The sequence below is a fragment of the Notolabrus celidotus genome, unplaced genomic scaffold, assembly GCF_009762535.1.
Source record: "Notolabrus celidotus isolate fNotCel1 unplaced genomic scaffold, fNotCel1.pri scaffold_285_arrow_ctg1, whole genome shotgun sequence".
NCBI classification, from domain to species: Eukaryota; Metazoa; Chordata; class Actinopteri; order Labriformes; family Labridae; genus Notolabrus; species Notolabrus celidotus.
Genome location: NW_023260125.1, coordinates 27,105 through 53,334, shown reverse-complemented (window position 1 = coordinate 53,334; position 26,230 = coordinate 27,105). Strand labels below are relative to the sequence as shown.

Genomic DNA, 26,230 nt, shown 5'->3' with positions numbered 1-26,230 from the left:
CGATTCTTTATGTAACGAGTCCCAGAGCAGAGCAGGACAGTGAGAGTCAACTGTAGCTGGAAGACATGATCTGCCCCTGGGGACAACAGTGGAGAACAGTCTAGCTAAGTGCATAGTGCTTCCTAAAGAGCTGGGTCTTTAGCTGTCTTTGGAAAGTAGAGAGGGACTCTGCAGATCCAATGGAGCTGGCTTGATACTGGACGGTCCTGGATTCCTGTTGTTAATGTTTTTGACCCGAGTTTTGTCCTCGTCTCTGACTAAACATGCTGGCGAGACCTGAGGCTTCTGCAGAGCTGATGTTATTTATGACCTTTTAAAACGATGTTAGATCGATGTATGTCGTCTGGAAGGCCAACTAGCCGAGCACAGATCGATGTAGTCGGATCATAGGAATATGAATCGATACATCGATGTAGTGGATGAATCGTTACACCTCTAATGAATAAACAGTGAGAGCTGATTTATTAAACAGAGGACGTCAGAGTCACAGTGTCCGTCAACAAACCTAACACCAACATTTGTGATAACACGTCTAACACAAATACCACCAACACAACCAACGCCAACTTAAAGAACAACTAACGCCTGAGCACCTTTAATAACACTGACACTAATGCTAACCACTACCAGCAACAACACCAGGACCAGTGACACCAACTGTATAACCAGTTTAACCAACAACACCACCAACACAGTGATCTCAAACACCCAACACACAGAACACCAACACATCCGCCATCTTGTCCTCTTTGGTGTGTTTACTGTTTTTAATATCTAATGTTTTGTCATCGTCTGTCTTGTTGTCGCCTTCAGTCCATTTTTAAAATCGTAGTCACTTCCCTCTTGTCGTCTTTGAACACACCCCAATATTTTAAAAAGCTGTTCCTCTTCAACAAATAACTCTGATGTGTTGATTTGTTGAGGTAAAAGAATTAAAAGTTGCACTGTAAACTTTGTGATGTGACCAGACAGAGGGAATGATGGGTGAAATCATGTTCTGTGTGGCTCTATGAAACTTTTTAACTCTGTCACTAGACCTCCTTCACCTTCCCGCTCACTCTGCACACGTGGCCTTTGAACACACCTGCACACCTGTCAGGTTTTCATTGTGCTTACATATAACTCTTATCATCGCACAGGCCTGCCAGGACCTCCGGGGCCCCCTGGAGAGAGGGGCTTCAATGGGCTGCCAGGTCCACGAGGGCCTATGGGAACTCCTGGGCGACCAGGTGACAGTGGAGTGCGAGGTTTACCTGGTACGAAGGATGTTTTATCTTTTACTTGATATTCAAGAGGGAGGAATATAGAGTTCACCTGAAGTCGACTTTAACAGGTGCAGTTATCTGATAGTTAAATTAAAGTGAAGGCAAGGCAGCTTTATCTGTAGAGCACATTTCATACATGAGGGCAACTCAAAGTGCTTTACATTAAAACATTAAAAGCATTGGAAACATTCAGACAAGCATAAAAGAACATCATTAAAATGACAAATATAATACAAATTGAATATATTAAAAATTACATTAAAATTTTAATTTAAAGTGAGTTAAAATAATCTAAGATAGGAAGGCAGTGTTAAATAAAAAGGTCTTAGTCTTTGATTTAAAAGAGGTGAGAGTTGGAGCAGACCTGCAGCTTTCAGGGAGTGTGATATGCTGCTTCACCATGTTTCCTTCTGACTCTAGAGACTGAAAGCAGACCAGTACCTGAGGACCTCAGAGGTCCAGATGGTTCATAAAGTAGCAGCAGATCAGCCTAAACCATTCAGGTCTTTATAAACCATCAGCAGGATTTTAAAGTCTATTCTCTGACAGACAGGAAGCCAGTGTAGGGATCTAAGAACTGGAGTGATGTGGTCTACTTTGTTGGTCCTTGTTAGGACTCGAGCAGCAGCATTCTGTATGAGCTGCAGCCGTCTGATGGACTCTAGGGAGTCCTGTAAAGACCCCGTTACAGTAGTCTAGTCTTCTAAAGATGAATGCATGGAGGAGTTTTTCTGCATCCTGCTGAGACATGAGTCCTTTAATCCTTTATTTTTTTTAAGCTATATTTTTGGGCTTTTACACCTTTATTATAGAGGTGTAGGAAGTGTAGGAAACTGGGAGAGAGCTGGGGGATGACATGCGGGAAAGAGACCGCAGGCTGGATTCGAACCCAGGCCAACCACTTCATGGGCGCGCAACTTAACCATTAGGCTAAGTCCGCCCCCAATCCTTGATATATTCTTAAGGTGATAGTAGGCGATGCTTTGTGGCTGACCAGGGGCGTTTCCAGAGGTGTCCATGCCTCTTTCAAATCTGATTGGCCACACCAAAATCCTAAACAATGATTGGATGTCACATCAGACTACCACCAGATAAGTGTCTGGTCTATCTCTGATCCGCTGGACAGCTGGAGTCATGTGACCGAGGTTTCCCCTTCTGTAATCCCTGAATCAAGGATTCTCCTCCTCCTCCTCTCCTCATCCATGTTGTCTTCCTGGTCCTCTGAAAACCTCTGACCTGTTGACTCCAGGCCTGGCTCCGCTCATCATGACTTTGGTTTGTTGTTGTAGTTAAGTGAAATACGATCTGGGGATAACACAGAGTGTATTCTGGTGGAATGCCCGTTTGCCTTATCCCAAGTTGAATATTTTTGCTTTATTGCAACAGGCTTCAAGCTGCTTCGTTTACTCTTCAATGCAACATATTTACCTTTTGTTAAAACTTTACATTGTGACCTTGAACAAACATCTTTGCTTTAGTCCTCAAAGACTCAAGCTGAGAAGGTTTAAATGTTCTTCAAACATGATTCATGCCACCCCTGCATAAGTCAGAGCCTCAGTTTGGCGTCCCCAGACATAAAAGTCTAGCTCCGCCTCTCCAGAGCTGCGTTTGTTTGGTGCTCATTTTCTTGGCACTGTTTCCCTCAATGCTTCGATGCTGTTATTCTGCCTCCTTGATTGGGATGCTTTGGATGCTCTGTATGATATTTATGTTTCTGCCCTCTCTAACCTCTGCTCTTATTTCTAACAGGTCCCAAAGGAGAAACAGGTACGTCATTTATGTTTTCAAGAATAACATTTCACACAGAGAAAGACAGAAAGGGATGCATTTGAGTGCAATGTAATATAAGAGCAACTTCGTGGTGAACGTTCACTGCAAAGCTTCTTACAACGTCTCAACAGAGACGTCAGTTAGAGCTCCAATATGATTCAAATACAAATCCCATCATGAATTAAAACTAAAAAAAGCTGTTGTTCACACATCATTTTGTGTGTGTGTGTGTGTGTGTTTTCAGGCCTGTCTGGTGCCGATGCTCATGTTCCCAGACTGTCGTTCTCTTCTGCTCTCACGGTTCCGATGGAGAGATCAGGAACTATCGTGTTCGATAAGATCTTTGTGAATGAAGGAGACTTCTACGACCCCCGAACAGGTAAACATGAGACATCAATCAATCAATCAATCTTTATTTGTATAGCGCCAAATCACAACAAACGTTATCTCAAGACGCTTTTACAAACATAGGAGGTCTAGACCACACTATGTCAAATTATGAACAGAGACCCAACACCAAGACAGGGTAAGACTCAGTCTGACCCCACCTTAATCCATCATGAGCATTGCACATCGCAGTATTTAGCTAGTTACAGTGGTGAGGACAAACTTCCTTTTAACAGGCAGAAACCTCCAGCAGGACCAGACTCATGTTAGACAGCCATCATGCCTCGACTGAGTTGGGTCTGGAAAGACAGATAGAGGGGAGTAAAAGAGAGAGAGAGGTGATAGTGATGAGACGAGTCGTAGAAGCTGTTGCCGCTGGAGTCCAGCACGTCCGTATCAGCTGGAGTCCAGATCGTCCACAGCAGGAGGACGTCAACGGCAGCTCAGAGGAATCTACGAGACAATGGAGCTCAGGGACTCCAGAAAGGTCTATGGTTAGTAACTTTAATGGGACAGGCAGAGTTAAAGTAAGTGATGAAGGGGTTGGGGGGAAGAAGGTGAGCTAGGATCCCAGTGACCCAGACATGAGACATGACGGCAGGAAGGCAGGAAGTGTCTCTGCTCCCGTTTGCTCCCGTTGAGTGAATCCTTTAGTGAATCAGGTCCTCAGTTTTTCAGACGTGAAGTGTTCCCTGGTGTTGATCTGAGTTTTGACACTGAATCCGTCACCCTCAGGTGTTTTCACGGCCCCTGTTGACGGACATTACTTCTTCAGCGCCATCCTGACGGGTCACAGGAATGAGAAGATTGAGGCGGTTTTGTCCAAGTCCAACTACGGCATGGCCCGGGTGGACTCTGGAGGCTACCAGCCCGAAGGACTGGAGAACAACCCCGTGGCCGAGGCTAAGACCACTCCGGGATCTCTGGCCGTCTTCAACATCATCCTGCCCCTGCAGACTCGGGACACGGTCTGCATCGACCTGGTGATGGGCAAACTGGCTCACTCTGTGGAGCCGCTCACCGTCTTCAGCGGCATGCTGCTGTACCAGGACATGTGAAGCCACCTCACGGGAGAACCTGAACAACCCCAGGATAAGATTCATGACAAACCCACGGAGGCTGCACCCTGAAGTGTGATGTCACTTCCTCTTTGAGGAGTGTTTGTAAACTGACGACAGAGTATTATAAATGAACAAAGACCTTGACAAATATTTGACTGATTTTATGCTACTATTTTAAAAAGTGAGCGTGTCACTTTAATGACAGAAGGAGGCCTTTAACCTTCTGACTGGTTGAACCAATCAGCTGATGTGATGGGGTCACGTGACCTGACGTCAGAGCAGCACTGTGAGGACGAACTACCCGCAAACCAGGACGAGCTGAGCCGTGGATCCCCGGCTTCTTACTGCTGCTTGAAACCGTCGAACGTCTTTTTGGAATCCCAGAACCTCTTGTGTTTGAACAGTTCCAGCGTGGACAGGATAAACAGCACCCTCTACAGGCTGCAGAGAGCATTACAGCTCAAACATGGACTAACATTGCTTCTTTGAGGCTCACTAATAACGTCAAGTTGTTTGTCACGAGGACGATCCTGCTGGAGAGTTTGTGGAGTCATGAAAATAAAAACAGCTGATATGTAAAGATATCTGTCACTGGTCATGTGATGACATATGTTTGCATATTCGACCATTAGTGATTGGAAGTCGTCAGATATTTGATTTACATGGATTAAGATATATGACATTTATTGATGATCTACCCGTCAGATGATTGATAACAGTCAGGACACCTTAATGTATCACCTGATAGCAGAACATCTGCAGATCCAGAGATCAATAACGGTCAGATATCTGATCCTCTATGAGTCAGGTGATCAAAATGAGACAGATATCTTTGTGTTATTGATTATCTGATTGGTAAATGTTGATATTTGACATTCACTGATAATTGGACTGATGGAGGGTACAAAAACAGACTCTCTCAAGGTCGTTGTCGGTTATTGATCATCTGACCTGTGGATGTGATCGTTGGATCGTTGGATGGTTGGATGGTTGGATGGTTGGATGGTTGGATCGTAGGCCCTCGGCCGGTCAGTCAGAGACAGTGAGACTTTAAAAATGATGAGAAGCAAACTCAGCGTGTCGCTCTGAAGCTTTGTAAAAGCAGAACGTGTTTTCTGTTTGATTTAAACGACTGAGATGAGTTCACTTTGTGGATGTTTTATTGTAAGATGCACCTTTTATTGTTATATCTCTATTTTCATGGCAAGGTATCACATAAATTCACTTAAATGTTAAATATTAAAGGACGAAGCTGGAAGTATTTCATGTTTCTAGCTATCAACAAATCCCTTTAAAAAATATTCATATGCTTTACTTAAGTTAATGTTGCCAAAGTGTAAACAAACTGCATTACAGGAGGAATCCTGCATTCTGAGTGTTACTCACAATAAAACATACTGAGGATTTTTCAGGAAATCTTTTTTTTTGTAATACCAAAATGATGTTCTGTGTCATGAGGAGCTTTTTAACAGCAGGAACTTCACCCAGGAACTACGGACCTTTGAGGAACCAGGGTCTAAAATTAGCTCCTGATTGGTCAAGTACCTTCAGTATTTTTATCTCCCCCCTCCGTCCACAATAACCTCACACACACCTGCGATTCTCTTGGTTTAATAACTCCTGAACATCGGTCTTCTCTGAGCCTGATAGTGTGAATGTGTCTCTGTCAGCTCCCGGTGTTCCAGTCTGAAGAGTGACCCTGTAAACTGGAGACCTTCAGCTGAACGTGTCAGTGTTTGTGGAGTTTACAACAGCTGTTGAAACACAGAAGGAGTCCTCAGGAATGCACGTAACCCTAACCCTAACCCTAACCCTAACCCTAATCGTAACCCTAACCCTAACCCTAACCCTAACCCTAACCCTGATCCTAACCCTAACCCTAATCGTAACCCTAACCCTAATCGTAACCCTAACCCTAACCCTAACCCTAACCCTGATCGTAACCCTAACCCTAACCCTAACTCTAACCCTAACCCTAACCCTAATCGTAACCCTAACCCTAATCCTAACCCTAACCCTAACCCTAACCCTGATCCTAACCCTAACCCTAATCGTAACCCTAACCCTAATCGTAACCCTAACCCTAACCCTAACCCTAACCCTGATCGTAACCCTAACCCTAACCCTAACCCTAATCGTAACCCTAACCCTAACCCTAATCGTAACCCTAACCCTAATCGTAACCCTAACCCTAACCCTAACCCTAACCCTGATCGTAACCCTAACCCTAACCCTAACCCTAACCCTAACCCTAACCCTAATCGTAACCCTAACCCTAATCCTAACCCTAACCCTAACCCTGATCCTAACCCTAACCCTAATCGTAACCCTAACCCTAATCGTAACCCTAACCCTAACCCTAACCCTAACCCTGATCGTAACCCTAACCCTAACCCTAACCCTAATCGTAACCCTAACCCTAACCCTAATCGTAACCCTAACCCTAATCGTAACCCTAACCCTAACCCTAACCCTAACCCTAACCCTAATCGTAACCCTAACCCTAATCGTAACCCTAACCCTAACCCTAATCGTAACCCTAACCCTAATCGTAACCCTAACCCTAACCCTAATCGTAACCCTAACCCTAACCCTAATCCTAACCCTAACCCTAACCCTAATCGTAACCCTAACCCTAATCCTAACCCTAACCCTAATCGTAACCCTAACCCTAACCCTAATCGTAACCCTAATCGTAACCCTAACCCTAACCCTAATCGTAACCCTAACCCTAATCGTAACCCTAACCCTAATCCTAACCCTAACCCTAACCCTAACCCTTATCGTAACCCTAACCCTTATCGTAACCCTAACCCTAATCGTAACCCTAACCCTAACCCTTATCGTAACCCTAATCGTAACCCTAACCCTAATCGTAACCCTAACCCTAATCCTAACCCTAACCCTAACCCTAATCGTAACCCTAACCCTAACCCTAATCGTAACCCTAACCCTAATCGTAACCCTAACCCTAACCCTAATCGAAAACCTAACCCTAACCCTAACCCTAATCGTAACCCTAACCCTAATCCTAACCCTAACCCTAATCCTAACCCTAACCCTAACCCTAACCCTAACCCTAATCGTAACCCTAACCCTAATCGTAACCCTAACCCTAACCCTAACCCTAACCCTAATCCTAACCCTAACCCTAATCGTAACCCTAACCCTAACCCTAACCCTAATCGTAACCCTAACCCTAACCCTAACCCTAATCCTAACCCTAACCCTAACCCTTACCCTAATCCTAACCCTAACCCTAATCGTAACCCTAACCCTAATCCTAACCCTAACCCTAATCGTAACCCTAACCCTAACCCTAACCCTAATCGTAACCCTAACCCTAACCCTAACCCTAATCCTAACCCTAACCCTAACCCTAATCCTAACCCTAATCCTAATCCTAACCCTAATCCTAACCCTAATCGTAACCCTAACCCTAACCCTAACCCTAACCCTAACCCTAATCCTAACCCTAATCCTAATCCTAACCCTAACCCAGTGGCAGAGCTAGACTCTCAGCACAAAGGGGGCGGAGCATCCTTAAGGGACCCTTCTTATAGTCAAATTCAGAACTGTAAATCAGCTGATATATTTTCTCCCCTACTTTTCAATAAAAACACAAATTCTCACATCAGAAATCAAAAGATAAATAATCTTGAATGGTCATGTCGTATATGTTTTCAGGTGTGTTAGTGTGTCTATGGATTTCTGAGGATTATTAACTGAACGACGACAGGAGGTTGCTGTGAATTGAAAATAGATGTGTGTGTGTGTGTGTGAATGTTTCTTAATTACAACACCAGCTGTGGACAGGGACAGACATCGGCTGTTCCGGGATTGTTAAAAAAGTAGCTCAGTAGGGGGGCCCCTGCTGAACGTGGGCCCCGGGGCGGCCGCACCCTCTGCCCCCTGCTGTCGTCAAGGACACTTCAGCATGTGTACAGCGGGACCTGGGATCGAACCCCCAACCTTCTGATCGAGAGACAATCGACTCACCACTGAGCCACAGCCGCCCCACAACTGACTGTGATCATCTCTGTCTACATCTGCAGGATTAAAACTCAACAGCGCCACCAAGTGGACTGAAAGAGCAAACCATTTGCATATCACCACACAAAATATCCTGATACTACGCTGTATCAATATTTCCCTCTACCCCGAGAAAACACACGTACAGTACGAGGCTTTGATTCACTCAATTTATTAATCTTCAAACAAGCTCTTTGTACAGAAAAGTAAAAACATAGACTAGAATTAAAAAAAAGGATGAAGAACTTTCAGTTTGGGTTGATTTTGTCGCCTCCCTGTGGACAGTAGCTTCTTGGCTTTCCATGATCAGATCATCCACATTACTTTTTTTTTTTATTCCAGAGGAGAACTGGATTAGATCAATATAATCCAGGTACACATTCAAAAAATTACAACATACTGATTAATGATGCTTTAAATTGGACTGCACGTTACATAAATTGTCCACAGGGGGAGCCAAAATCCACAGGAATGACAGGGTTTTTTCTGCTGTTTTAAACTATTTTTATTTAGATGCTTAGGTTTTTTTTAAGGAGATCAATTCCTTTACTTCCTCCACAAAAATAATACACAAGCACTGACTCAGCACTTCAAAACGAAGTATAATTATTTTTATTGTTATTCAAGGTTAGATCCCATATTATATTTACTGGTTTGATAACTTCTGAAAAACTGGGCTTTGTCCTTGTGTTAATCTGTTGAACACTTTCTACTTTCTAAAGGTGACATATTCTGCTCTTTTTCATCAACATATATTGGTCTAAGAGGTCCACAAAACATGTCTTTAAAGTTTATGCTCATAAAAACTCTTTGAAATCAGATTCTGGTCTGCCTGTAAACCCCTCTTTTTCAGCCCTGCTCAGAACAGGCTGTTTTCTGTGTCTGTGCCTTTAAATGAGAATGAGCTCTCTGACCACGCCCCTTCAGGAAGTGGGTGTGGCCTCAGCTGTCCAGCACTTTGATCTAATGTTTACATGTTGGCTGAATATACACGGCTGCTCACAGACCCGCGTTACTTCAACCCTCTGAATCTGATCCAGAATCTGATCCTGACGGAGAGGCGCCTGCAGCAGGACCTTTCTGAACCATTGGTCACAGATTTAGTGTTTCTTGTTGTTTTATTTGTCAGCATGTCGACGTGTGTCTTGGTACACAGCTACCAACATGTAGCTATGTGGCTATGCTAACTAGCGCTAGCACTTTTCCATGAAAACTAAAAATCATCCACTAGATCTTCAAATCTGCAGACGTGGGGAGTCAAAGCGACCTTTGTGTTTATTAAGACAGTATGTTTACTTTAGGCAGTATATGCCTTCAAAACCAGCTAAATGCAGCATCAAAATATGCATGTGACAGAAGAGGTGTTAATTTATCAACATCACTTCATTAAAACAAAAAAATCAAAAATTTAAAATAAAATAAACAAAAATCTATGTCATGTAAAACTATTGTATTTATATTTAGGGCTTTCCAATGTACATTAAAAAACTTTTAACATTTATTTTAATGAAAAACGAGTGAGTGATCCTCATTGAACAATGACCTGTGAGAGTTAAAGAACACCCATGGACTAAATCTTGATTTAAATGGTTAGTAATGGAGTTAACAATTAGATTTAAAAAAATGTGTATTGGGATTTTTTGGGGTTCTGACACGTTTGGATAATGAATATGCCCCGGGTCAAATTGACCCAGGAACATTATTGCTGTTCCAGTGTGGTATCTGCTCCACAGTGCAGAGGGTGAGATGGAGAACAAAGTAAAGTGAGATGTTAGAACCTGATCTGTGGTCAGCAGAGTTTCTCTCTCTCAGACTTACAGAGAACACAGAAACACTGAGGAACTAGGCTCCAAAGCAAACCCTACATAAAGAGGTTCAGTGAACGAGGTGTTGAAGGTGTGGAGGTGTGTCAGTGTGTTAGAAGAAACACTGTGAAATGACAGAGTGCCAGCAAGATAGTCCAGGTCTACAGCTATTCTGTTTGAGACAGAAGACGAGGTGTAGACGTATTTTCCTGTACCTGCTTGCAGGGCCCAGAATGCATCATCACCCCTGCAGCTTAGACTCCAGGAATAATCATTTCTCCCAAACTCACAGTGCTCAATGTCTTCCCTTTTTCTTTTGTAGGTCAATGCCATATCCACCCGTCCTGTCAACTCGATCCCCCAGTAACAGCGACCAGTCAGAGCATTTTTACAAAGCACCCGAGGAGAGCTGAATCTGTCCGGATGGTCAGGATAAGGTTGTTCCTCCTTCACACGGGTCACGGTCCTGTTGCCATCGGTCAGTTTGAGCTTTCTGCTCACCGTGTTTGTGTCCAGTTCCAGTTCACAGGTATCTGATGGAGAGAAGAGGCTCAGTTGGGCTGCAGCTTATCTCTGTTTTCTACATTAGATTTATAGACATGAATTAAAATATTCAAATGTAACTTGAGATGCTTCGTCCTGTACTCCAGTCAATGCAAGCTGATAATCTATGGAAGCCTGTGCAGATGTTTCTAGTGAATCTTTAAGGCACATTTACATTTGGCCACACCAGGTTTCAGTCTCTGCGGTCCACCATGGTCCAACCTGGAGCAAGAAACAAAGACACAGTTTATTGAATGCAAACATACAAGGGAACATTAGTCTCTCTTTATCATCAGTCCATACCTAAGAGTGTCGAGTTTCCAGAGTGGATCCTCCAGCCCAGCAGAGAGCTGCTTTACTCCTGAGCCCGCTGGATGATTGTAGCTCAGGTCTAACTTTCTCAGATGGGTCGGGTTGGAGCTCAGAGCTGAAGCCAGAGAAGCACAGCCTTCCTCTGCAATCAGACAGCTTGACAGACTACACACACACACACACACACACACACACACACACACACACACACACACACACACACGCGCGCACGCACGCACGCACGCACGCACGTACGCACACACGCACGCACGCACGCACGCACGCACGCACGCACGCACGCACGCACGCACACACACACACACACACACACACACACACACACACATTTTTCCTGTCATTGGCACTATTTTTTTATTTTATTTAACCAGATGAGATCCATTGAGATCAAGACCTCATATGCAAGGGCGACCTGGCCAAGAGGTCAGCAGCACACGTCAAAATAAATAGCACAACTCAACAGCATATTATACAGCATAATGTTGGTTCATGGGAAATTGTTCTTGTCTTGCATCTTCCTTTTTCTCATCCTCAAGCCGCGAGTATTGAAGCCAAAGCAGAAGTGTTTAAAACTGCAGATCTTAGAGTGTCCGCTTAAGGCTGGCTGCAGAAACACCAGAAACCACATACACACCCATTCAAAGAAGACAATCTTTTAAATACGTGTTGAAAACCTGGTTCAAAAATTAGTGTTGTCTGAATAGGTCATTACACGGCTCGCACTGTACGGGGGACTTTTGAATAACGCAGAAGTTTTGAAGTTATTAAGAGTTTATCTTAAGAAGAGGCAAAGCTATCTTAGATGCTTTCTTTCTTTCTACCCCTGAAGTGAATTGCCTTTTTGGATCCTTCAATATGCCCCAAAATTCACCAAACTTGACACACTCAACAGGCCTGGTGAAAAATTTGATATTATTTTGGTCCCGTGCAAAAAGTCCCAAAAATGGCTCAATAGCGCCCCCTTCAATTTTCAAATTTCAAAGGGCCAGCCCCTCAACACGGTTCCACCTACATGCATGAAGTTTTTTTCCAAATATCTATCAGGCCAAGACCTACAAAAAAGCCTCTTAACGTTGTGGTGAAATCCCAACAGGAAGTCGGCCATCTTTTTTTGAAATTCTGACACCCAAATTAGCAAGGGTAAGTATATAAGAAAACATCTGGACCCTGACCTGAGATTTTCCAGAACACAGTGCTGACTCCGCAGTCCAGCAGACAGCAGCTTCACTCCTGAGTCCAGCAGGTTGTTGTTACTCAGGTCCAGCTCCCTCAGACTAGAGGACTGGCAGCTAAGAGCTGAGGACAGAGCTTCACAGCTTGTCACTGAGAGTCTGCAGTCATTCAACCTAAAAAAGATTGTAAATCAGTTCATTCCAAGGTAATACATGTTAGTACATTAATACTGACAGGTGGCTCCTGACCTTAGAGTCTCCAGGGAACAGTGAGGACTACTCAGTCCAGATGAGAGCATCTTCACCCCTGAGTCCTGCAGGTTGTTGTTACTCAGGTCCAGCTCTCTCAGACTAGAGCCACGAGAGCTTAAAACTGAAGACAGAGCTGCACAGCTTCTCTCAGACAGTTTACAACCACTGAACCTGAAACATATTTTCAGTGAGTTCCTTCAGAAGTTGATTAAAGTAAAAAGAGGACACAGATTTCAAAGTAGTGTAACCTGAGAGTTGTCAGTGTTCGATGTGGAGAAGTCAGTTCAGCAGACAGCAGTTTCACTCCTGAGTCCTGCAGATCATTGTTACTCAGGTCCAGCTCTCTGAGACTGCAGGACTGGGATCTGATAACTGACGACAGTGCTTCAAAGCTTCTCACCGTCAGGCCACAGCTACTCAGCCTTCACATGAAACACAGAAACACATGTGTGTAAGTGTATTGGCATGACTTGACTAATTAAAACAAATTGCATTTGATCTGGATAGTGATGTGTGCACATACAGAGCTTTGTTGGAGGCTTTGACCACGGGCAGCAGCCTCAGAAGAGCCTCCTCTGAAGCACCGTATTTCTTCAGGTCAAACACGTCCAGATCTCTTTCTGGGGACAGCAAGATGAAGACCAGAGCTGACCACTGAGCAGAAGTTAGTTCATCTGCATCAACACGCCTTGAACTCAGATACTGTTGGATCTGCTCCACTAGAGAACTGTCATTGAGTTCATTCAGACAGTGGAACAGGTTGATGCTTCTCTCTGCAGAGAGATCCTCACTGATCTTCTTCTTGATATACTGGACTGTTTTCAAGGTCTGTGAGCTACTTCCTATCTGTGTAAGCTGAAGGAGTTTCTGATTGGTCTCCAGTGAGAGACCAAGGAGGAAGCGGAGGAACAAGTCCAGGTGTCCATTTGGGCTTTGCAGGGCCTTGTCCACAGCACTCTGGTAAAAAAGTGTTGGTTTGTCTACCAACAAGTCAGACCACCAGGACTTTGGTTTTGTTTCTTTTATCAGGTTGAGTCCAGACTCGGAGAAGGTCAGATGGACATGAAGAGCAGCAAGGAACTCCTGAATGCTCAGGTGGATGAAGCAGAACACCTTGTCCTGGTACAGTCCTCTCTCCTCTCTGAAGACCTGTGTGAAGACTCCTGAATACACTGAGGCCTCCTTGATCTCGATGCCACACTCTGTCAGGTCGGACTCATAGAAGATCAGGTTTCCTTTCTGCAGCTGCTCAAAAGCCAGTTTTCCCAGAGAGAGAACCATGTTTATGTTCTTTCTATTCCAGTGTGAATCAGTCTCAGCTCCTCCATCGTACTTGATGCTCTTCAGTCTGGACTGGACCACCAGGAAGTGGATGTACATCTCAGTCAGGGTCCTGGGCAGCTCTCCTCCCTTTCTGGTCTTCGGCACATCCTCCAGAACTGTAGCGGTGATCCAGCAGAAGACCGGGATGTGGCACATGATGTGGAGGCTTCGGGATTTCTTGATGTGGGAGATGATTCTGCTGGCCTGCTCCTTGTCTCTGAACCTCTTCGTGAAGTACTCCTCCTTCTGAGGGTCAGTGAACCCTCTGACCTCTGTCACCATGTCAACACACTCAGGAGGGATCTGATTGGCTGCTGCAGGTCTTGTGGTGATCCAGAGGTGAGCAGAGGGGAGCAGTCTCCCCATGATGAGGTTTGTCAGCAGCACATCCACTGAGGTGGACTCTGTAGCATTAGTCAGGATCTGATTGTTGTGGAAGGCCAGAGGAAGTCGACACTCATCCAGACCATCAAAGATGAACACAACCTGGAGCTCTTCAAACCTGCAGAGTCCTGCTTCTCTGGTCTGAGTAAAGAAGTGATGAACAAGTTCCACCAAGCTGAACTTTCTCTCTCTCAGAACATTCAGCTCTCTGAAAGTGAAGGGAAACACAAAGTGTATGTTCTGGTTGGCTTTGCCTTCGGCCCAGTCCAGAGTGAACTTCTGTGTTAAGACTGTTTTCCCGATGCCAGCCACTCCCTTTGTCAGCACTGCTCTGATTGGTTCGTCTCGTCCAGGTGAGCCTTTAAAGATGTCTTCTTGTCTGATGGTGGTCTCTGGTCTGTGTGGGGTCCTGGATGCTGCTTCAATCTGTCTGACCTCATGTTCATCGTTGACCTCTCCAGTCCCTCCCTCTGTGATGTAGAGCTCTGTGTAGATCTGGTTCAGGAGGGTTGGGTTTCCTGCTTTAGCGATCCCCTCGAACACACACTGGAACTTCTTCTTCAGGTGAGACTTCAGTTTATGTCTGCACTCTGCAGTTCCTGCAGGCAGAGTTCCTGAACAACAAAAAACACAAGAGGAGCCTTACCAACGATGTTAAATATTCAAGTGTGTCTGTTTTAGTTTCTTGTCGTCGATAAGTCGAAGGTAGCTCATCACGGATTCTGATTTGATCCAGGTGTGTGGAGCAGGGTGTAGAAATATGAACTCCTCCATGTTGCTTTCATTTCATCTACCAATCAGGGTCCGGGAGGCAGACACCTTCTCTACTTTTAAGAGTAGGGTTCAAACATTCCTTATTGATAAAGCTTATAGTTAGAGCTGGATCAGGCTTGGACCAGCTCTTAGTTATGCTGCTACAGACTGATACAGGGTTAGACTGCTATAGGCTTAGACTGCTACAGGCTTAGACTGTTACAGGCTTAGACTGCTATAGGCTTTGACTGCTATAGGCTTAGACTGCTATAGGCTTTGACTGCTATAGGCTTAGACTGCTATAGGCTCAGACTGCTATAGGCTTAGACTGTTACAGGCTTAGACTGCTATAGGCTTAGACTGCTATAGGCTTTGACTGCTATAGGCTTTGACTGCTATAGGCTCAGACTGCTATAGGCTTAGACTGTTACAGGCTCAGACTGCTACAGGCTTAGATTGCTATAGGCTTAGACTGCTATAGGTTTAGACTGCTATAGGCTCAGACTGCTACAGGCTTAGACTGCTATAGGCTCAGACTGCTATAGGCTCAGACTGCTATATACTTAGACTGCTACAGGCTTAGATTGCTATAGGCTTAGACTGCTATAGGTTTAGACTGCTATAGGCTCAGACTGCTATAGGCTTAGGCTGCTATAGGTTTGGACTGCTATAGGTTTAGATTGCTATAGGCTCAGACTGCTATAGGCTTAGACTGTTACAGGCTTAGACTGCTATAGGCTTATACTGCTATAGGGTTAGACTGCTGGGTCAGACTTGGACCAGCTCTTAGTTACGCTGCTATAGGCTTAGACTGACACACTGGGATCCTGTCTTTCCCTCTCTCTCCTCTCTCTGCCTGTCTCTTACTTTAACTCTTCCTGCCCCATTAAAGTTACTAACCATAGACCTTTCTGGAGTCCCTGAGCTCCCTTGTCTCGTAGGTTCCTCTGGATCTCTGCTGCTGTGGACGTGGTCCAGACTCCAGCTGCTACAACTACTACTATCCGTCTCCCCACTATCATCTCTCTCTCTCTTCACCTCCCTCTATCCCTCTCTCCAACACGGTCTCAGCAGATGTGTGTCTAACATGAGTCTGGTCCTGCTGGAGGTTTCTGCCTGTTAAAGGAAGTTTGTCCTTGCCACTGTAACTTGCTAAATGCTGCAAAGTGCTCTGCTCATGGTGGATTAAGATGAGATCAGACTGAGTCCTGTCTGGAAGATGGGACTGGATCTGATCCGGTCTTGATGTTGGGTCTTTGTTAATAATAGAACATAGAGTCCGGTCTAGACCTGCTCTGTTTGGAAAGAGTCTGAGGAGAATGTTTGTTGGGATTTGACAGTTTATAAATAAAGATTGGTTGATTGAATGATTTCAGTCTTACTGTATTTAAAAGCCCAAAAATACTCACTGCTCTGCAGACAGTCAGCCAGCTCCTCTTGCTTCATTCTCCTCAAGAAGAGCAGGATGATCTGAAGGAAGGCCTCTCTGCTGACCCTCTGCTGCTCTCCCTGCATGCAGCCCAGCTCCTCCTCTTCCTCACTCTTTCCTTGTATGTAATCTGTAGACAGGACCCTCTGAACTCTCTTCAGCTCGCTCTTCACAAAAGTGACGATGTTGTCCTCCAGCAGCTGGAACAGAGTGATTAATGTTAAAATGGAAATTAAATGGAGCAACACAAAGTATGATACTACCTACAACGTCACCGCTGTGTCTATGCACACTACTTCTTTCATCTCTCATCATCAAACCCAATGTTTGTATTCAAACATGTCTGCAAGAACAAAGAGGATCTGGATCTAAGGACGTCCTCAGGCTGCTTTACCCGTACAGGGAACAATAGTTTCAGGTATACATGACCTGTTTGACACAGTGACAGCAACTAACTGGAACTCCTGAAAAGCGCAAATGCAGTCGTTTTAACCAGGGATCCCTGGACCTCAGTGAGGATCGCTGCACAGCTGGAGTCATGTGACCGAGGTTTCCCCTTCTGTAATCACTGAATCAAGGATTCTCCTCCTCCTCCTCTCCTCATCCATGTTGTCTTTCTGGTCCTCTGAAAACCTCTGACCTGTTGACTCCAGGCCTGGCTCCGCTCATCATGACTTTGGTTTGTTGTTGTAGTTAAGTGAAATATGATCAGGGCCCGTCTGCTCGTCCAGCCCTTACACAAAGGGGACCATTAGTCTTAACGTCCCGTTATGGAACGGCCCATTTGGCTGTAGCGTTAGCTGCATGCACCACTGCAAATAATCGTCCAATTAACTAATAACACCATGAAAGCGAGACTGGTGCAAAACGTCACATGTCCAGGGAACCTCCTGGAAAACCCTGATCCAACAAATTCAAATTACGCATGCCTACTACGCATAAACATCAACAAACATGGCGAGCGGTCCCGCTGTGACTGAGAGAAGATCAAGAAGAAATGGACATTTGATTTTTAGAATCTAGAATGAACAAACATCTGTTATCAGAAAGTCAATCCTCAAAGAGAACAAACAAGGAGGAAGGGAAAGTCTGGCTTCAGATCTTGAACCGGGTCAGTGCGTGTGGTGTTTCTGAGCGCGCTCAGTAGAAGACCTACAAAATAAAATCAGCAACATAAAAGCAGCTTTGAGCAACAGCGTGGTCCAGGTGGAGGACCACCTGTCCCCCCATTGAAGGATGAGGACTTGTTAAAGGAGTTGTTTGGGAAGGATTCACTTCACGGTGTTGTTGGTAGGTTACCTCAGAATTATGTGGCGTCTCCTGAATCTAAATTTTCTGTATATTTCAACATCGTCAGACTTTTCCAAAGGATTCGTTGGATCCCTAAATATCTGTTGTCTTCATATTTGGTCTTAAACGGTGACGCATAAGGACGATGTCCTCCATCCTTTAAACAGCCTAACAGGTGAGGTGATCCTGCTGTTAGCACCTGTAGTGGTGGAGTCTACCTCCATTACATGTAATGCTTTATTGGGGAGTTAACCTGGCTCATGCAGACCGCTAATCCATTGCACCATTAGTACAAACGTCCCATTTTCATCGCTAATGGCTGGAGTGTTTTATTCTGAAAATTAACCGGATGTTTTCATTTTGTTTTGGTGAAAGCTGACTTCCTGTCCCGCTCCATCTGCTCAATTGAGATTGATGCGGCGTGCTCTGGCATCCGGGAGAAATATAAGTCTTGAGTATCTGATCCGGAGGACTCCAATCTCCTGGATCAGAGACGCAGCAGGAACACAACGGAGCGGATCCAGTGGAAGTTAACACATTGACTAGTAACTGATCAGATCCGGTGCTGTGACGGACCGGTGACAGGATCAGGTAGAATTTGGCCGTAACTGCCATGTTGACTCTGATTGGACATTGCGCTCCTTCGCTTTAGCTATGTAATAGTTAAACTAACTTCATAACTTTGTTTATTTTTAATGCCTTTAACTTGTGTTGAAACACGTCTTAATTAAAACATTACTTTAGGGCACATCACATGATGCTTTCTAAAGAATGGGCTCTTATTGTGAAAGAGCTCTGATAGCTGTATTATAAACTCTGAAGTATTAGTAATGTTTTTAATGTTTTTAATGTTCCCTGCTTGTATTTTAAAGTACTTTGTTACTCTGATGTGAATGTGGCTGTTTGAGTTAATATATCGTACACACCATGAATATGGAGTCCAGGTCAGTTTGCTGCTGATGGGCGGACTGATCCCCGGGGGCCTCGGTGTTCTCCTGCTCTACCCTGTGGAGAAAACATCCGGTTTAATGAAACCTGCACAAAGGTTGTTGAAAGACGTCTCAACTGATCCCCAAATATCGTGGAAACAGAGTCCTGAAACTTTACGACACTCTGCAGTGATGTTGTTCTCTCCACTCTCTCATTGAGTTTGTGATCTGGACCAAGTCCTGATCAGGAGACTCGGATGATTACAAACTTCAGTTCTTCAGTCGTACCTTTTATTTTTAAAGTACAGCGGCTCAGCAATCGACCGATCACTTTTCAAGGACATGAGGCTCGGCTCTGAAGGACCCGGACTCTGCTGGATCCTGTTCAGACAAGAAATACACAAATAATCCAGTTTACACTCGACAGGAGATCACATTTGTTCGGGCTTAGGAGGGTTAGTTTTGTTGATGTCACTTTTTCTGTTGCACTTGACTGGACTAGAATTTGAGTTAAAGAAAAGGTACTTGTGCTGACAGAAATGATGAGTGCCCAGTGAAGAAACCCGCCCCCCTATGCCCACTAATGATACATTTAGTACCCTACCACCTGACTCCTGATGTCCCCCAAAGCCTGAGATAGAAAGGACAGATGAGGAGTGAGAGCCAGCACATCACTGGGGTTATAAAGTGTGCTCTTCTCTTCACTGATGTTTCCTTTAGTTTGACCCACGACACCTTAGAGAGGCTCAACCGTTAACTCTGGACTCCCAGAGAAACCCCCCTCCATGCCAGCTCCCACTGTCCATCATATCCACCAGCAGAACCCGACCCAGACAGTACTGCCACGTTCAAAGACCCAGGCTCCATACATGCAAGCTCCAGGAAGTGACAACACTGATACTACCTACTCTAGCACCTGGACCCTAGCAGCCCTGAACCACCCAACACAACAAGAAGAGTCTGCAGCTAGAGATTAAAAGACAGGGGAGGCAGAGCCAAGATGAGAAGCTGGTCTAGGCTGCGTGCTCTACCTTCTTCTCAGGAGACTCAGATGATTACAAACTTCAGTTCTTCAGTCGTACCTTTCATTTTTAAAGTACAGCGGCTCAGAAATTGACCGATCACTTTTCAGAGACACGAGGCTCGGCTCTGGAGGGTCCGGACTCTGCTGGATCCTGTTCAAACAAGAAATACACAAATAAACAAGTTTACAATCAGAAACACAAAAAATGACCCAGACAGTACTGCCACGTTCAAAGACCCAGGCTCCGTACATGCAAGCTCCAGGAAGTGACAACACTGATACTATCTACTCTAGCACCTGGACCCTAGCAGCCCCGAGGGCTAGGCTAGAACTCATCCCCGCCGGGTTAGGCTGCGTGCTCTACCTTCTTCTGAGGAGACTCAAATGATTACAAACTTCAGTTCTTCAGTTATACCTTTCATTTTTAAAGTACAGCGGCTCAGCAATCGACCGATCACTTTTCAAGGACATGAGGCTCGGCTCTGGAGGACCCGGACTCTGCTGGATCCTGTTCAGACAAGAAATACACAAATAATCAAGTTTACAATAAAAAAACACAAAAAATGTTTTTTTTTCTCTGGATAAAAGGAGATAAATGATCCCATTATCATGGGAAAAATAAGTGTAGAACTCGAGATAACAAACTCTGTTTTCTTGAGATAACGAGTTAAATTTGTCGTTATCTCGAGAAAAAGGAGAAAATAAAATGTATTTAAAAATGTCCTTTTATGGCTCCCTTAGTATTGGCTTTGTATCAGCCACATTTATATCAAAAGCATGAAAAATGTAGCACCAAAGCACAAACATCTGTTATCAGCAAGTCAATCCTCAAAGAGAACAAACAAGGAGGAAGGGAAAGTCTGGCTTCAGATCTTGAACCGGGTCAGTGCGTGTGGTGTTTCTGAGCGCGCTCAGTAGAAGACCTACAAAATAAAATCAGCAACATAAAAGCAGCTTTGAGCAACAAGCACCGCCCCCAAGGCTACAGTCCTCGTTGCAGGGGTCGCCGGTTCGATTCCTGGCTGGTCGTCCATTTCCTGCATGTCTGCCCCCGCTCTCTACTCCCCACACTTCCTGTCTCTCTTCAGCTGTCCTATCAATAAAGGCAAAAAGGCCAAAAATATTTATATATATATACATATATATATATATATATATATATATATATATATATAAAAAGTAAAAGTCTGAACAGCCTCTCCTGAGGAATCTCCCTCGCTCTTTGCATCCGTCTCTGTGCCCCTCCCTCTGCTCATCTGGTGTAGGCAGTGGCACCGTATAGGGGAAAGTTAGGATGCAGTAAGTTTTGGTTACAAAGCAGTAACCAAAACCGCTCCAGTTTACCTGGAACCCCTCATCCAGGTCTACTGCTTTTCTCGCCCGCTACGCTCAGCCTCTGAAAAGCGCCTAGTGCTTCCAGTACACAAGGCCTCAAAATCAAAACCACTAGCTGGACTCTTCTCTTCTGTTGCACCTAAATGGTGGAATGAATTGTCCAACTCCATTCGATCTGCAGAGTCCCTCTCTACTTTCCAAAGACAGCTAAAGACCCAGCTCTTTAGGAAGCACTATGCACTTAGCTAGACTGTTCTCCACTGTTGTCCCCAGGGGCAGATCATGTCTTCCAGCTACAGTTGACTCACACTGTCCTGCTCTACTCTGGGACTCTGTGTTCAGGTCTGGAGTGACCCAGCACTTGGTACTTTGGTCATTATTGTGGTGATGTTAATTGTTGATGATGATAATGGAAGGTCTTAAATGGTTTGGTTGCTTCATTGTAGATGTTCCTTATTTACTTTGTGCATTGTCTTTACACTGCTTGGCAGTACCTGCACCCAAATGGACTTGAAGCTCTTTGTTCCTCTTACTGATCTTGTTTCCTCTTGTCTAGATCTTTGCTTGTGTTGTTCTTGTTCTCGTATGTACGTCGCTTTGGATAGAAGCGTCTGCTAAATGACATTGTAACATTGTAACATTGTATGATTCTAAGGGCCCATGACTGACAGGGGTCCTGAAAATAATAATACAACCAAAAAAAACAAAAAAAATCCAAATTAATATTTCATTCAGGATAAGGTAATTTAAAAAACAGTCCCGTTGTCTTCATATAATGGATTTCATAGATCTCTACTTTATTTGGGCAAATTCATATTAACCCCCCCTTGTAGTGGCATGAAATGTCCCAACCTGAGTCGTGCTAATCAGCTGTGCCACGCAGTCAAACAGAAGTTGCACAGACTAGTGCACAGAGTGCGCTAAAGGCAGGTAAAATGTCTGGAAAGACAAAGTCTGGGTCCCAGAAAAGGAGGGAAAGAAAGAAGAGAGACAGTATGTCCCCCAGTTTTCCTCCAGGAAAGGTTGGTCTAGTCTCTGAGTGGTTCAAATCAACCTGTTTGCTAGTTTGATGTCCACAATGAGATGAACTACGTTTGAGCTCATTATACTAAATGGGTTTCCCCGCCCTCCCTACCAGACTCAGCAGCTGATATGTCAGCAGGTGTCTCCCCACAACTCCCCCCAACACAATGAACAAGAAGGTGAGACACGTAGCATGTCAATTAGCATTATTGAAGGGGGTCTGTGGGAATCTCTTCTTTCTCTCTCTATCTGTACTGTTACAAAAGCCTCTAAAAACAAAGCTAATGCTAAGCTACATAAGCTACAGCCTATAGTCTGTTCTGGATGCTGGGCAGGTTGAAGCATTGAGGGATTCAGTCTGTTTTAATAATCACAGAGGTTACTCAGATAATACCTTCAAATCAGAGATTTTGATGCTGACTGAATTTTGGGCGGTCCCACGAGGGGACATTTATTAAAGTAGCTTTAACCTCTTAATAATTGTAATTAATAAACTTAAACACAATAAAGTATCAGATCTAGCGTTGCTGATACAGAACATTATAGATCCATTATTCTGCATGATTCAGTGCTGCTCTTTTCTGTTGTGCATTCATTGTTAAAGACTGTTGTGACTTTGATTATGATGTTATTATAAATGGTATATTACAACACATATATGGGGCCCAATCTGATATTTTTTCATGGGGCCCAAAATCCCTGGCGGCGCCCCTGGGTGTAGGTGTTAAACACCCGTTTAAACATGATCCTTTCCTGGATTTCCCGGTGTGCCACACCGTCCCACACCGAACTGAACCGCCTTGTTGTGGAAACTTTAGATCTCTAGATTTACAGATCATCAACATAGTGGTCTAAAAAAGTGCAGACCCATTCAGACGTTAGATTTTCATTCAAATTAAACCTCCAGGTGATTTCATTCAACATTCATTCAACACAACACACTGATAGTCTGCAGGCTTACTCCGTGTCCAGTCTCTTAAAATCCGGTGGTGGGGTTATGGACCGGGCAGTCATCAGGGACACACAGCTGGCTTCAGGTCCAGGCTCAGGTGAGTCTGGTTTGTTCTGCTGCTCTGGGCTTTAACAGAAAAGAACACACACAGAGCTTTGAGTGTGAAAACCAAGAGCTTCGGTCTGAACAGCAAAGAGTCACGGACAGTTTGAGATCTTCACGTCACCTCTGAGCTTCATGTTTCTCACGTACGGTGGCTTTAGAGGAAGGGTCGGCCTCCTCTCTGTCCTCACTCTGATCCATGGCAGAGCTCCAACCTGCAGAGAGATGAACTCTGTCACTATGACAAGGTTTCTTTCAGAGGTCACTAAAGGTTACAGCTCTCCGTCCTGACGATACGACACAGAGCTAGGCTATCAACCAGCTATCTATCAGCTCTACCACGTGACTCAGCTCACCTGAACAAACTCCAACCCGAACATTAAATCCGACACAGAGAGAAGCTCTAAGGAAACTACATCGTCTCTGACAATCAGAAGAAGTGAACAGATACCCTGAACAATCAAACAGTGATACAACACGATGTGATTCTTACCGTCTGAGCTCTCTTCAGTAAAACGTGAACCCTAATGTTTTGAAGAAACACTGGGAGAGGAGAAGCTGTTCCTATTTCTCTGTGTGCAAGTGATCAGATTGTTATGAAGCAGCAGCAAGATGTCAAAACCAGCACAACAAACAACACATACCAGGGCGTGTCTACATATTTCATGACCTGACTTGCTCAGTAAGGGAACTGGTTTATGAAGGAGTGGCATGAAATGCACAATGACTGGGCAACAATCATTATTCCTCTCTGCAGCACCACACAAATCCTCCACTTGTCCTCTTTAAGGACTCAAGAGAAAACCTTTGTTTACACCACAAAGAAAACTTACAGTGCTGCTTTGAAATCCCACAACATCTACAAACAGCTTCATGGCTCAAACACGAGTCCTGCTCCTAAACCAGTAAGATAACAGATCAAAGTTTAGGTCCTATGCACCCTGCTGCCAGGAAACTTGGGTTCTTCTCATGATGTTAATTTTTGCACCCTCTTTCTTCAACTGACCCGGAACCGAAACCATTCCTGTCTCACCGAGGACTGTCAAACTCTAAATGCACCCAGAGGAGACGAGGATCAAGGAGAGAGGAGGGATCTTAGAGGAGCGAGGCGTCATTTTTACTAAAGACCCAACCTGACGTCGTTATTAGACGATACTCTCAAAGAGCTGATAACAGTTTGAAACAATGTGATGGCATATTTATACACATTACAAATATATGGATAACATACTGACAAAGTGAATCAATCTTTATTCATAGAGCACCAAACGTTCTCCTCAGACTCTTTCCAAACAGAGCAGGTCTAGACCGGACTCTATGTTCTATTATTAACAAAGACCCAACATCAAGACCGGATCAGATCCAGTCCCCTCTTCCAGACAAGACTCAGTCTGATCTCATCTTAATCCACCATGAGCAGAGCACTTTGCAGCATTTAGCAAGTTACAGTGGCAAGGACAAACTTCCTTTAACAGGCAGAAACCTCCAGCAGGACCAGACTCATGTTAGACACACATCTGAATCTGAGACCGTGTTGGAGAGAGGGATAGAGGGAGATGAAGAGAGAGAGGGATGATAGTGGATAACAGTCTAACCCTATAGCAGTCTAAGCCTGTAGCAGTCTAAACCTATAGCAGTCTTAGCCTGTAGCAGTTTGAGCCTATAGCAGTCTGAGCCTATAGCAGTCTAAACCTGTAACAGTCTAAACCTATAGCAGTCTTAGCCTGTAGCAGTCTGAGCCTATAGCAGTCTAAGCCTGTAACAGTCTAAGCCTATAGCAGTCAAAGCCTATACAGTCTAAGCCTATAGCAGTCTCAGCCTGTAGCAGTCTAAACCTATAGCAGTCTTAGCCTGTAGCAGTCTGAGCCTATAGCAGTCTAAGCCTGTAGCAGTCTGAGCCTATAGCAGTCTAAGCCTGTAACAGTCTTAGCCTGTAGCAGATGAAGAGAGAGAGAGAGAGATGATAGTGGGGAGACGGATAGTAGTAGTTGTAGCAGCTGGAGTCTGGACCACGTCCACAGCAGCAGAGATCCAGAGGAACCTACGAGACAAGGGAGCTCAGGGACTCCAGAAAGGTCTATGGTTAGTAACTTTAATGGGACAGGAAGAGTTAAAGTGAGAGACAGGCAGAGAGAGGAGAGAGAGGGAAAGACAGGATCCCAGTGTGTCAGTTCCACCTGCAGTCTAAGCCTATAGCAGTCTAAGGATGTAGCAGGGAGGGCTAGGGTTCCTTTATTTGGGCTCTTTATGCTCCCTTTCTGTAGGTGTACACCTCTGCAGACTTGGCGTTAGGGGATTACCCATAGTTCATAGCACTGTAACATGAAGCACAGTATCCCAAGAGGAAGCCAGCAAGCATAGAAGGTGAAGCTTTCTTTTAGTTTCACTAAGAAAAGGTGAATTAATAAACTATCAGTTACCTCTCGTCCCGTCTGCACGGTGAGAACCTGAGCACATGAAGTCAGGCAGGTCGGTCCTTAAGCACCTTGGATGTGAGGAAAGTAAAAATACACCACAGAAATCCTTAATGAGCCTTAGATGAGCTTCATGATGTCATGCAGGTTATGTGAGAAGTCTCCAAGTGCTGGGAGTTTCACCACGTTGAGCCCTTAAATGAAGTCCTTACAGGCTCAGGGCTGAGGGAGGAAGTGGAGATTCAGCTGATGGATGGAGGCAGCCTGTTTCAAATCACTCAAACAAGATGCTGTCATTCTACTCACTGTCCACTAGATGGTGCTAAAGGCTCATTTAAAAGGCCACAGATCCTCTCAGCAGCTCACAGTTCACACTAACTGTGGCATCATGTCAGACTTGAGAAATATCAATAGAGGACTTAAAAAAACAAGAGCAACTTAAAGAAATAACTTTCCCTCGTTACTCTACCTGGAGGAGAAAGGGTCGCTGGTCTTCCTCTGCACAGACGACGAACACTGAGTCGTTCTGATCTCCATCACCGACTTTACAACAGCTCCACTTTCTTTAAATGTTTCTTGGTTTCTGGAGTAAAAATCTGAAGAAGAACTTTTCACTTCAGCGTCACCGAGCCCAGGAGAGCAACATGAACGTCAT

General features: G+C 44.6%; 2 protein-coding genes across 3 annotated transcripts; one reads left to right on the top strand and one right to left on the bottom strand.

The window, feature by feature from the left end:
- The first annotated feature begins 378 nt into the window (after positions 1 to 378).
- On the top strand, positions 379 to 5,899 carry LOC117809442 (EMILIN-1-like). Its single transcript, XM_034678994.1, has 4 exons — positions 379 to 1,256; positions 3,015 to 3,032; positions 3,280 to 3,414; positions 4,158 to 5,899. Exons 1-4 carry the CDS (start codon positions 1,208 to 1,210, stop codon positions 4,478 to 4,480), a joined length of 525 nt encoding a protein of 174 aa, XP_034534885.1. The 5' UTR covers positions 379 to 1,207; the 3' UTR covers positions 4,481 to 5,899.
- A 4,277-nt stretch (positions 5,900 to 10,176) lies between these two features.
- On the bottom strand, positions 10,177 to 23,339 carry LOC117809443 (NLR family CARD domain-containing protein 3-like). 2 transcript variants are annotated; one of them, XM_034678995.1, is made up of 13 exons: positions 23,286 to 23,339; positions 23,069 to 23,185; positions 20,165 to 20,257; positions 19,014 to 19,106; positions 18,723 to 18,801; positions 16,487 to 16,706; positions 13,141 to 14,938; positions 12,866 to 13,039; positions 12,615 to 12,788; positions 12,366 to 12,539; positions 11,167 to 11,340; positions 11,039 to 11,085; positions 10,177 to 10,853 (listed from the first exon to the last, which is right to left on the bottom strand). In XM_034678995.1, exons 2-13 carry the CDS (start codon positions 23,119 to 23,121, stop codon positions 10,330 to 10,332), a joined length of 3,603 nt encoding a protein of 1,200 aa, XP_034534886.1. In that variant the 5' UTR covers positions 23,122 to 23,185; positions 23,286 to 23,339; the 3' UTR covers positions 10,177 to 10,329. The 2 variants fall into 2 exon arrangements, with proteins under 2 accessions (XP_034534886.1, XP_034534887.1); XM_034678996.1 differs by lacking the exons at positions 20,165 to 20,257; positions 23,069 to 23,185; positions 23,286 to 23,339 and adding an exon at positions 19,808 to 19,890.
- Between the last annotated feature and the right edge of the window lie 2,891 nt (positions 23,340 to 26,230).

Coding starts and splice junctions, on each gene's coding strand:
- LOC117809442 (XM_034678994.1), top strand. CDS start 1,208: ATGGGAACTCCTGGGCGACCAGGTGACAGTGGAGTGCGAGGTTTACCT. Junction 3,415..4,157: donor CTTCTACGACCCCCGAACAG/GTAAACATGAGA, acceptor CGTCACCCTCAG/GTGTTTTCACGGCCCCTGTT.
- LOC117809443 (XM_034678995.1), bottom strand. CDS start 23,121: ATGACTGCCCGGTCCATAACCCCACCACCGGATTTTAAGAGACTGGAC. Junction 13,040..13,140: donor AAAGCCTCCAACAAAGCTCT/GTATGTGCACAC, acceptor TTTCATGTGAAG/GCTGAGTAGCTGTGGCCTGA. Junction 10,854..11,038: donor GAAACCTGGTGTGGCCAAAT/GTAAATGTGCCT, acceptor TCTCTCCATCAG/ATACCTGTGAACTGGAACTG.